At 43.5% G+C, this 13428-nt stretch overlaps 1 protein-coding gene across 1 annotated transcript in view; it reads right to left on the minus strand.

Moving 5' to 3' along the window:
• Window positions 1–8217: 8217 nt before the first annotated feature.
• The window catches only part of LOC139582574 (sodium/potassium/calcium exchanger 4-like), a 50250-nt gene continuing 45039 nt past the window's right edge, over window positions 8218–13428 (minus strand). The window contains exon 17 of the mRNA XM_071412699.1: window positions 8218–12749. Within this exon, the coding sequence (XP_071268800.1) occupies window positions 12600–12749 (150 nt within the window). The 3' untranslated portion in view covers window positions 8218–12599. The remainder of the gene's footprint in view (window positions 12750–13428) is intronic.

Genomic DNA, 13428 nt, shown 5'->3' on the forward strand with positions numbered 1-13428 from the left:
ATGACAGAGACATGTCTTGTTGGAGGACTCATTATACGGAAGAGGAATGGAACTTTAAAAAAAACCAAGTTCAAAAGTTGACAGAATATTTATCCATTCTGAGCAGGTTGTACTTCTGTCTACAACAAAATGGCTTCACTCTCATTTCTCTTTTTCTAAAGAAAATGGATTTCAATTTTTTTTGCAGACCAACTCACTTGAATTCACTTTTTCCAAAGATACCTTTCTTATTTTCTCTTGTCTGAACTCTTCCATGGTGGTTGGTGGGCTATTTGCTGTTGCCATGGAAACATTGTTTCATTGGCCAACCCTGGCATTATGGAGAGACAAGAAAAGTTCAGCCACGTGAACAATGTGCCATTGTGTACCCAGAATGACCCATGCAAAGATCAACCACAGATACCAGCACTCTGAAACACACTGGAGAATCATCAGTGGCCCCATCAACATCAACTGACTGGTCTGAAAGTGACAGTACCCTTTAACCTACCATAATAAAACACAGAGAGAGAGAAAGAGACAGATGAGAAGAGAGAATGTGAGAGAGCAAGAATGAGAGCGAGAGAGAGAGACTGTGAGAGAGCTGAGAAGAGAAGAGGGAGGGAGGGAGGGAGGGAGAGAGAGAGAGAGAGAGAGAGAGAGAGAGAGAGAGAGAGAGAGAGAGAGAGATAGAGAGAGAGAGAGAGAGAGAGAGATATGAGAGAGAGAGATATGAGAGAGAGATATGAGAGAGAGATATGAGAGAGAGAGAGAGAGAGAGAGAGAGAGATATGAGAGAGAGAGATATGAGAGAGAGAGAGAGAGAGAGAGAGAGAGAGAGAGAGAGAGAGAGAGAGAGAGAGAGAGAGAGAGAGATGAGAGAGAGAGAGAGAGAGAGAGAGAGAGTGAGAGAGAGAGAGATATGAGAGAGAGAGAGAGAGAGTGAGAGAGAGAGATATGAGAGAGAGAGATATGAGAGAGAGAGTGAGAGTGAGAGTGAGAGAGAGAGAGAGAGAGAGAGAGAGAGAGAGAGAGAGAGAGAGAGAGAGAGAGAGAGAGAAGAGGGAGCGCACCAGACGACAGCAAATGGAAGAATGCCAATTCTCTTTTTAGCAGTGGCCTTTCAAATGTAGACTTTAGCTTTAGGATTAGAGAGGAAACATGCCAGACTACCATTGTCAAGATCACTGGCCTTACTAGATGGCATAAATATGGGTTTGTTACATCTAAGCCTTGCTCTCAGTAGGTCTCTATCTCACGACCCAGCTGTCCCGATAAGACACCACACAGTGTTAGATGAACACTTTTGTTTGAATAAATCTTGCCAGCCCAGTGGATAAAGGAGAGAGAAAGTAAATGGCAAACTTGGGAAAAGGAATAAATTACCTGTAGCCACCTCAGCAGGAGCTCACCTTAGCGAGACCCCTTCGCAGCGCCAGACACATTCATAAATCAACCAGAGCTTGTGCATCAGGAAGTTAATTGTGCTCCCTCCATACGTAATAGGGTCGTGAAAGCGCTTTCCTCTCTCCACCCACCTGTGATTTATTTAGCATCTCTAACTTTTGTGAAATATTCAATTTCGACAACATTAATTCAGGACGGCATGCATAGAGGCGACAGAGGAGCGTCAGGAGAGTGAGCAAGTGCGGGTGTTGTGGGTGTTGACCAACCTGCTGACTTGACGGCTTCTCGGATCCCCATCCGGCTGCTCCATCCTCTGCTCTACCCTGAGCACAATACCACTTCCCAATGTGAGCATCCTCTACTCTACTACGCTCCAAACCATTAATCACTTAGCTAGCCATGCTAGCTGCCCTGAGCACAATACCACTTCCCAATGTGAGCAAGAGTCCCATCTATATGGACATACAGGTACTGGAGTGCTGCCTCTGATGGGTACATGTCATTCACAACTTCGCCACTAGAGGCCTCGTCAACAACAAGAGCGCGAGAGAGAGAAAGCGAGAGCTAGCGAGAGAGAGAGCGAGCGAGAGAGAGAGCGAGAGCGAGAGCGAGAGAATCCCAAATGGCACCCTATTCCCGTTATCGTGCACTACATGTGACCAGGGCCCGTAGGGCTTGAACACGACTTATCCCAAAATTACTTTACAAATACACAAGACACACTTACTGTGCACCGTTTTCTACAGAGGTTTTTTTGTGGTGTAACAACTTTTTAGCTCAGGAAGTGTCGTAGCCTAGTTCAGGTAAATGTGCAACACAAAACGCCTCATTTTGTGTTGCAATCTGTGTTAAAATGTAGGTGTATCTTTTGTATTTGTAAAACTATTTTGGGTGGTGTGAAAGTAGAGATTCACACAAGGATTATTAACGGTTAGACAGAGCGTTAATAATAGGGCTCTCTCTGAAGCAGTAAAACACTTTGTCTAAATTATGGATCATATCATGACAGTGCCAAAATATCCATTGAGACCTCTGCCATCCATTTAGGCCTCTCTCTCCCAAATTCAGTTTTTGCCTTGCCATTTCTCTCTCTCTCTAAGAGAGAGTCAAAGACACAATGGTCTGAGCACACAATTCATTAATCTATATTTCAGCAGCAAATGTATGTCTTGGACCCTGGCCAACACTTATGCGTCTGTGTGCTTGGTCATTACTCATGACTGAGGTGTCTGGCCCTATTAAACCGAACAAACCCAAAGCGTGCTACCAGCATCCTGCCCGGACATCCCATCTAACCATGGGGTTCATAGTTTAAGATGAGTTTCTTCTTGTTTCCCAACTCCATACCCAGTGGAGTGCTGTGGTCCTATAGCAGTGAGACTCATCAATCCTCACCTCTACAGCTCATTGTGAAGCTTTCCTGACCAAATAACTGTCTAGATATGGGTTGTGTTCATTAGTCACAAAACGGAAGAAAATGGATTGAAACAGGGAGGGACTACAAGGACTAGCCAACAAGAAAAGCTGATTTGTTTATAATGGTCAGTCAGGACTAAACCCATTACAAAAACATGGGAGGGAACAAATGTCATATAAAACATATATATAATCACAAAGGAATCAGATGTCATGCAGTATCAAATCAAAATCCTCCTAACTCAACTCCAAAGGCGTACTCTCTGAAACACACATGGAAATGCAAAATAACGTCTCCGTCCTTTAACGTTGAGCAATAACGTCTCCGTCCTTTAAAGGACAGAGTGATTAACTAATTTAGTCTGTGTAATAATCCAGGAAGGAAATAGTCCATAGACAATGACACTATAAATATGCCAGTTTTTGTCAAATTGACATCAAAAGTTTAAAATGTTTGCATTTTAGCTAGCCCTAACCCTATCCCTAACCTTAACCTAACTATCCTAACCTGCTACAAAAAGTCAATTTTGACATAGAATACAATTTATCTAGTCAAAACCGCTAGGGAGTGACCGGGGTGGAGACTATGCACATCACAATGAACCATGGAACATGTTTTTTGTTGCAAAACTTAATACAACGTTTTCTGTTCCATGCCCTAATATAAACGACCCTGGAGAGTCACACTGCAGTCTCTGAAAGTCTATTAATTCAGTGACATGGTCATTTCTCCCTGCATGTCGTATCTAAATGCTAAAATAGGAATGTCATAAACACAAATAAGAATTAATATGATGGTGCGTGTCTCTGGAAATCTATCTTTAATAAATCTGCTTTTCAGAATGGGTGACAATCACTGACCTCAAATTTTTAGCAATTGCTTTTTAATGTAATCTAAATGCAAGGTTCACAGACAGTTTCAGAAGACACATCAAATGAAACAGTATTCAGACCTTGTCTGGCTACCAAGACACATTACTCCGGCCAAACGCCACGCCCACGTTTCTTCTCCACGATGAGTCTGGGGTCGGGTTCCCCTGACGTTGCTGCCACGTCATCAACTGTGCAGTCAGGCACCAGATTGCTATAACATACTGTATGTTGTTATCTGATACGTAGAATACATATCCAGGCGTTGTAAGATCTGTCATGCGTCAGAAACGTCTGAGCAGGGGAACACGACCTGAACTTGATCACCTCCCGCCTGCATCTCCAACGTGAACACATTCAAGACATTCTGATTGGTCAGAGAAACCTTTGGGTGTGGCCAGAGCCAGAACACACGTGGGCAAAGCGGCGTTTCGGAAATAGTCATTGGCTTTGATACTCTGATTGGTAAGAGATAATCCATTCGCTAATGACTTGTTTTGTACAACGCTTCTCACTTTGACGTCAGCAGAAAAGGACTTCTAGGATGACAGTCTGACTGAATGTATCGGCAGAAAAGACTTCTAGGATGACAGTCTGACTGAATGGATCGGCAGAAAAGACTTCTAGGATGACAGTCTGACTGAATGGATCGGCAGAAAAGACTTCTAGGATGACAGTCTGACTGAATGGATCGGCAGAAAAGACTTCTAGGATGACAGTCTGACTGAATGGATCGGCAGAAAAGACTTCTAGGATGACAGTCTGACTGAATGGATCGGCAGAAAAGGACTTCTAGGATGACAGTCTGACTGAATGGATCGGCAGAAAAGACTTCTAGGATGACAGTCTGACTGAATGGATCGGCAGAAAAGACTTCTAGGATGACAGTCTGACTGAATGGGTCGGCAGAAAATACTTCTAGGATGACAGTCTGACTGAATGGATCGGCAGAAAAGACTTCTAGGATGACAGTCTGACTGAATGGATCAGGAGAAAAGACTTCTAGGATGACAGTCTGACTGAATGGATCGGCAGAAAAGACTTCTAGGATGACAGTCTGACTGAATGGGTCGGCAGAAAATACTTCTAGGATGACAGTCTGACTGAATGGATCGGCAGAAAAGACTTCTAGGATGACAGTCTGACTGAATGGATCGGCAGAAAAGACTTCTAGGATGACAGTCTGACTGAATGGGTCGGCAGAAAATACTTCTAGGATGACAGTCTGACTGAATGGATCGGCAGAAAAGACTTCTAGGATGACAGTCTGACTGAATGGATCGGCAGAAAAGACTTCTAGGATGACAGTCTGACTGAATGGATCGGCAGAAAAGACTTCTAGGATGACAGTCTGACTGAATGGATCAGGAGAAAAGACTTCTAGGATGACAGTCTGACTATGTATGTACCAATAGATAAAGCAGGGGAATTAAATTCAGTATGAGTCATCAGGCAAATTCAGACCAGAGTTTTTCGAGTTTTTCGAGGGACATTTCCATTTGAGTTATTTAGCAGACACTCTTATCCAGAGCGACTTAAAGGAGCAATTAGGGTTAAGTACCTTGCTCAAGGGCTCATCAACATTTCTTAACTAGTCAGCTCAGGGATTCGAACCAGTGACCTTTCAGTTACTGGCCCAACACTAGCCAGAAAAAGTACTTTTCAGAATACTCAGTAAGATATTGGAGGAACACTTTATTTGAACATCAGTAAATAATAGTTCAAAGTCTGTTCTGTAAAATCCTTTTTTGGTTTGGCATTTACAATCTGTTCTGGACGAATATGCATTGAGCTTCAGATTTATATAAAACCATAAATATATCTAACATAAGGTGTCCTTTATAAAAGAAACATCAGGTTTGAGGAAAGATTCAAAGGATATGCTTTCAGAATAAAAAATAAAATCTAAATATATTTATGTATATTTCATTTTGTTAAACAGATACCTGGAGGTTGTGACACTTTCCCTTTATATTGGTGACATCATCACAAGGTAAAACCAAGGAATTAGGTAACGTTGACATTTTGTACGTAGTGTACTTTGAGTGCCTCAGAGAAACTACAACAGGCAACAGCAGCCCAGTATGCCCACCATCCATCACTTTGAGCAGAGCAATTTGCAGAAACAGCAGGACCATGTCAAAAATAACAAACACAAAAACAAAATGTCCCCAAAATACTACCACAGAGATGGCTGGAAGAACAACATTTTTCTCCAGATCTCCAGAAGAGCAGTTGGATTGCTAGATCTATATAGGCCAACCTTCTAAACAGTCAAGACCATTCTCTCAGGATCTGGACAGGAGACAAATGGGAGAGAGAGAGAGAGCAGAGAGTGAGATAATCATGAGATAAAGCAGTCCAAACAGAACGCTTGTTAGGGGCCATGGAGAAGAAGAGGATGTTCAGAGCACAAGATCACGGTAGAGAGAAGAGGGGACAGAAGAGAGAGAAAGAGAGTGAGAAAAGCTTGTTAACAGTAAAATGATAGCCAAGAGGCTGTCTCATTAGAGGAAGACACATCACCGGCTACATGGGGCCATACATGCTGCTAGATCCAGATAGTCAGATCCATTTACATTTACATTTAAGTCATTTAGCAGACGCTCTTATCCAGAGCGACTTACAAATTGTCCTGACGTGATGCGCATGGATGGAACAGGACATGGTCACCCATCTTGGAGAAATAGATTAGATTTAACAAAGTTAACATTGAAATGGTAAGGCAGTTGGGATGGAAAAGGAGCTATGCGTTTGGCATTAGAGATTCACTTAAAGGGATAGTCCACCCATATTACAAAATTATATACTGGTTTCCTTACCCTTTAAGCAGTCTCATTTTGTAATTCAGGTTAACTATCGCTTTAAATGAAACAAATAGTCTGCCAAAACTAAAGAAGTTTCAATTAGGTTAGTGTAAATCAATTGAAGTAGTTAAGTTATGGGAAAATGGAAGGCAGTGATGGTCAGGCAGCTCTTACATGATGCTCACGCTTCATTTCTGGACAGAAGGTCCTCGAGCGCTTCCTTCTGGACATGACTGTCTTCAGTTAGACACCAGCAGACCACTAGGTCTGAAATGACTGTGCCTCGAGTGCTTCCTTCTGGACATGACTGTCTTCAGTTAGACACCAGCAGACCACTAGGTCTGAAATGACTGTGCCTCGAGTGCTTCCTTCTGGACATGACTGTCTTCAGTTAGACACCAGCAGACCACTAGGTCTGAAATGACTGTGCCTCGAGTGCTTCCTTCTGGACAGGACTGTCTTCAGTTAGACACCAGCAGACCACTAAGTCTGAAATGACTGTGCCTCGAGTGCTTCCTTCTGGACAGGACTGTCTTCAGTTAGACACCAGCAGACCACTAGGTCTGAAATGACTGTGCCTCGAGTGCTTCCTTCTGGACAGGACTGTCTTCAGTTAGACACCAGCAGACCACTAGGTCTGAAATGACTGTGCCTCGAGTGCTTCCTTCTGGACATGACTGTCTTCAGTTAGACACCAGCAGACCACTAGGTCTGAAATGACTGTGCCTCGAGTGCTTCCTTCTGGACAGGACTGTCTTCAGTTAGACACCAGCAGACCACTAGGTCTGAAATGACTGTGCCTCGAGTGCTTCCTTCTGGACAGGACTGTCTTCAGTTAGACACCAGCAGACCACTAGGTCTGAAATAACCCAAGAACTGAAGCAGTTCACATGAAAAATCTGAAACAGTTTCTGGCTGCTAATATGTATTCAGTGAAAACTAAGTATGCTGCGATCAAATACTAGTTTCTACAAATGTCTTCCCTGCTAGAGCTGCCCTGGTCAACTGTAATTTCTGTTATTGTGAAGTGGAAACATCTCGGAGCAACAACCTCTCAGCTACGAAGTGGTAGGCCAAGCCTAAAATCACAAATGTGGGTTTGGCGTATGCCAGGAGAATGCTACCTGCCCAAATGCAGTGCCAACTGTAAAGTTTGGAGGAGGAATAATGGTCTGTGGCTGTTTTTCATGGTTCGGGCTAGCTCCCTTAGTTCTAGTGAAATCTTAAAGCTACAGCATACAATGACATTCTAGACGATTCTGTGCTTCAAACTTTGTGGCAACAGTTTGGGGGAGGACCTTTCCTGTTTCAGCAAGATAATGTCCTCGTGCACAAAGCGAGGTCCATACAGAAATGGTTTGTTGAGATCTGTGTGGAAGAACTTGACTGGCCTGCACAGAGCCCTGACTTCAACCCCATCGAACACCTTTGGAACGCAGACTGCGAGCCAAGCCTAATCACCCAACATTAGTGCCTGACCTCACTAATGCTCTTTTGGCTGAATGGAAGCAAGTCCCTGCATCAATGTTCCAACATCTAGTGGAAACGAGATGAGTAGAGGCTGTTATAGCAGGAAAAGGGGGGACCAACTCCATATTAATGCCCATGTATGTAGACACACACTACAGCTGAGAAATTCAAGTCAAAGCACAGTTATCAAAATCCATACTAAATTGCTACATTTAATAAGTGATTTTAAAACAAATTGGGTATTCAAAGACAGACAAATGTACAGGAATTCTTTTTGCCATTTAATTTTTTCACATTATTGCTTTACAGTAAAATGCATCGGTTGGATATGTCCAGTATAGCGAGACAATACATTCATATAAGTTATACAGATGTTTTTGATAATGTTTCATATTAACTAACTTTACATTAAATATATTATCATTATGTTTTATGTCTCATTTTTATTGGTTGACAAATGACTCCCACATCACATTGAGCTCACAGTGCATCAGGTCGTTTCATTCATTCAATAGAATTACATACAGCTCCACTCCGGTGTTGAGAAGTCATAGTTATTGAACATACGTGTGTGTGTGTGTGTGTGTGTGTGTGTGTGTATGGGCAACATTTTCACAGTGCAAACAAATTGTTGCTGAGCGCAAAAAAATTCAGTAACCCTCTATAATCTGTTAGTTTGACAATTAACTTTTCTTCAACAAAGTGTGCTATAAAGAGATGATTTAACTATAGTTTAGTAAACAGAGCAATACAGTCTTTATAACACACACACTCAGGAAAAGTTTAAAATTAAATCACACTACTAGATTATAAATTAGGTTTATGGTCATTTTTGCCATGGGGGGAGTGTGTGTATGTGTGTGTGTGTGTGTGTGTGTGTGTGTGTGTAGATATGTGCGCTTTTATTTTGTACAACATGGTTTCCATACAATCTGTATTTTCGATGCAGAGCTATGACATATGGCATCTGAACTCTACTTCTTTTTAAAAAGTGATAAAGTTATGCGGCAGATTGCCCAGAGAATTATTACACAGTGGTGTGTGTGGGTGTTAGATGAGTTAGGATAGTCAAGCAGTAAGAGCAGTGTGACCTGCTGTGCTGAGGAGTATTCATTAGGTGCAGACCTTTACAAATCGTTTTGACCGTTGCAAAACATTTCTTTAACAGAAACCGTTTACTCTAGGAACCAAACAGGGAGGGACCTACCTGAATTTGTCCAATAGAAACTCTCGTTTTCGTTGCAAAACATTTTCCGTTTAAAGTAAACAGTTTCAGTTTCAAAACATTTTGCAGCGGTCTAACTAATGAATACACCCGTTGTCATTCACAGGACCTGGCACCGAGGGACCAATTTAAAGCAACCTTTAGACCATGTACACTAGTGGAGATCTGAGAGGATTTGACTGGTATTAACACAATATGGTGAAACTTCCGAGCAAAGCATATGACTGACAGCTGTCAAACCCTCTCAGCTCTCCACAAGTACCTAGGGTTTAGGGTCTAGGGGTCCATTGGGGATTGGACCAAAGACATGACCACACAGGTGTTGTACACAGACCCAAACCGACCGCTCAAAACCAAGACAAAGAGAAATGTACAAAGGAAATCAGGTATACTCTTGACCCAAAAAGCGAGCATCATATGTTCAAAAAATATCTATGTATGTACAGTTAATAAGAACCAGTGAAAAGATTGAGAATGCAGTGATCGTTAGGAAGAAGACAACGATGAGAATCAGAATGGCACTAGCAGAGAATACTCATTCTTCTATGGGGAAAAGACCCACTGGGGTATATACAGAGCAGTGGGGGTCACTGCTATAAGCTGATGGTCGAGAAGGGTGGGGGGGTCAGAGAGAGCATAGGGGTGTGATGAGATGGGGGGATAAAGAAGGGGGGGCCAGTAGAGTCTTGAGGACCTGTGTGGTCACTCTCTTTCAAAAGAACACAGCAAGTCTACCCCCCCTCCCCCCCAGAGTATCAGTTTAGGGGTCCTGCTACTAAAATGTCTGCTCCTCAGGTCCTTCACACAGAGGGGAGAACTCATCTCACAAAGTTCTTTCATGGAGAAGGAAAACTTCCAGAAAGTTCAGAGGATTCTGGACTAAACCATCTGTAGCCAGCCTGGGGTGGGTGTTTCCCAGCAGGAGTCCTTCCCCTCCGCTCCTCAGGTAGAGTTGGTGATTGAGTAATGCCCTTGTACCAGAGGGTCGGACTCCCCAGCACACACAGAATCTCCCGTTCCAGAACCTTTCCTCCATGTCCTCTGGCTCGGTTCTTTAGCAGGTCATTCAGACCAGTGAGCTCAAATGTTCCACTAACGTTATGGCAACGCCAATGGAGTTCCTCCAGAGTCCAACACGCATTACGTTGAGATTGCATATACAAGTACCTGCTGCCAACACAAAAAAGGGAAAGATAAGTCCTCATCTTTAACACTCCCCTATCAATGCAAGTCTCTCCAGCTTATTGTAGACTAAGTTCCTGCAGGTGTTTTTGCATGATGTCAAATGTCTTAGATTGCAGTAGCCTGTAGCTGCCGTTTATTTATAAAGTGGGTGCCGGGGGGGGGCGTCGTGCCATGGAGGAGCCTGCATTTATTGTCCCAACATGCATTGCACTGCAGACAGAAATGGGTATGTGCTCACGATGTTGGAGGTTCAAGTCTTTAGGGAAGGGGGAGGCGGTGAGACCAACCTGGGGGCGTCAAGTCAGCACACCCCCTCGTCATTCTCTCACACAAACACACAGTACACCCCCCCCCCACACCCTCGTCATTCTCTCACACAAACACACAGTACAGTACATCCCCCCCCCCCCACACACACACAGGAAGCACTAGTTGATTCAGAAAGAGAGGCGACAGCTTTGCTTGTTTTAAAGTGCAATATCTACATGTAATTCAGAGAGAGAACACCTATGTCGCCCACTACTGGATCTGCGGAGGCTCCAGATATTCCCTGATAACCAAACGGCTGTGGTTGCTTGAGACCCCTGCCATGCAGATAGATCAGAGTGAGGGGGCATTGCCCCCTGGTGGTCAAAGGGGGTAGAGCAGACAGGAGACAGAAGAACAGACCGATTCCTATCTGTAATACTATACACATTTCACCATGCTACTGTCCAAAGACGTCCCAATATGGACACCGTCCAAAAGATATCTCCCAACTCTGGAGCAGGTGTTTTTTCTCTTTAGTGTTGTGCAGTCTGAGGGGGTGTGTGAGATATCGTCTCAGAACAAGAAGAAAAAAAACAGCTGAAATTTCAGCACCACGGATTTTGGAGTTGCCGCCATGAGCCAGGCTCCACCCTTTGAGGGGGAGACAAATGTCCTTACAATAAATGCATTTTCTCTGTGTGCTAATTCATTACTGTGAAACAGGCAATGTCCTTTATGATTGAAACAAGCTCTCAAAGGTATTTCATACTAGTCATTTTTAAACTCTAAAAAACAAAAATACGATACAAAAACAAGAAAAAAATACATGTTCACAAGTTTTCAATTGTGCTGCAAATATACATGAAACTCTTCTGGTAGTCTCAGACAAAGCTTCCTGACAAATATACATGATACTCTTCTGGTAGTCTCAGACAAATCTTCCTGACAAATATACATGATACTCTTCTGGTATTCTCAGACAAGCTTCCTGACAAATATACATGAAACTCTTCTGGTAGTCTCAGACAAGCTTCCTGACAAATATACATGACACTCTTCTGGTATTCTCAGACAAGCTTCCTGACAAATATACATGAAACTCTTCTGGTAATCTCAGACAAGCTTCCTGACAAATATACATGATACTCTTCTGGTAGTCTCAGACGCAAAGCTTCCTGACAAATATACATGATACTCTTCTGGTATTCTCAGACACAAAGCCTTCCTGACAAAATGTCTTAAGAGGTGATCGAGAGAAGAGAAAAGTTAAAGAGTAGAGAGGAGTGAAAGATGAGTGTCTGCTGCAGAGGGGTGGGACGTAGCAATCTGGAAAAAGTCAAAGTTCGGACTATGTCAGAGGGGTCCAGGTCTGAAAGAGAAGGAGGAGAGTTCCTCCTCCAAAGGTTGAGGGTACAAGCAGGATTCGGGGGAGAGGTTTAGGGTGAGGTTGTATATTCTCCATAGGGTCTTTGGGTGGATCGGTGTGGTGGGGATGAGAAGAGGAGAAGTTTGGATGGGGGAAGAGTAGGAGAAGGGGTGAGGGTCAATGTTGAGGGTTAGGACTAACCCTAACCTGGACGGAGGTATGTGTGGGTTGTTTGGGAGAGGCAGACTACTGTAGGGTTGATTCTAGAGCCTGTGGGGGAATGCTAAGGAAAGCCCAGTAAGACAACAGATAGTGTGGATGGGGGAATGGAAAATGGACTAGTCTGAAAATGAGTCCAGTTCGTTTAATGCGTCTGTCCACTCCTCAGAACAAAGCCTCATGGGAAAGTGAGTCCAAGCATAGGGAAAGAAAAGATTTAAAGACCAGGATCAGATCAAGAGGTCAACAGGTCAGTTATGACAATGACAGGTGACCAGTCAGACAGGAGATAACCAGGTAACCGGGTTTAGTAACGTGGTGGAGGATGGGGAACGTTGATTTTGATTGGTTGCCATTAGGGGTTGAGGGAGTGGAGATTCCTAGTTCAGAGGTGGGCGTGGACCAGCTACTCCTCCATGCACATGGGCAGGTTGACGAAGGTGAAGACGTTGTACTCGATCATGATGGAGAAACACAGGAAGACAGCGTAGAGGACCAGCGTGTAGATACCCAGCTTCAGATCCAACTTCCAGTGGTTCACGTGGATCCCCCCCACCTGCAGAGGGGAACACACACATATGTTGTCACTCTGCAGAGGGGAACAGAGTACATCCTATATATAGTCACTCTGCAGAGGGTAACAGTACATCCTAAATATAGTCCCTCTGCAGAGGGTAACACAGTACATCCTATATATAGTCACTCTGCATAGGGTAACACAGTACATCCTAAATATAGTCCCTCTGCAGAGGGTAACACAGTACATCCTATATATAGTCACTCTGCAGAGGAACACAGTACATCCTATATATAGTCACTCTGCAGAGGGTAACACAGTACATCCTATATATAGTCACTCTGCAGAGGGTAACACAGTACATCCTATATATAGTCACTCTGCAGAGGGTAACAGTACATCCTATATATAGTCACTCTGCAGAGGGTAACACAGTACATCCTGTATATAGTCACTCTGCAGAGGAACACAGTATATCCTATATATAGTCACTCTGCAGAGGGGAACACACACATATGTTGTCACTCTGCAGAGGGGAACAAAGTACATCCTATATATAGTCACTCTGCAGAGGGTAACACAGTACATCCTATATATAGTCACTCTGCAGAGGGGAACAAAGTACATCCTAAATATAGTCCCTCTGCAGAGGGGAACACAGTCCATCCTATATATAGTCACTCTGCAGAGGGGAACACAGTACATCCTATACATAGTC

This window comes from Salvelinus alpinus, chromosome 8 (assembly GCF_045679555.1).
Source record: "Salvelinus alpinus chromosome 8, SLU_Salpinus.1, whole genome shotgun sequence".
NCBI lineage: Eukaryota > Metazoa > Chordata > Actinopteri > Salmoniformes > Salmonidae > Salvelinus > Salvelinus alpinus.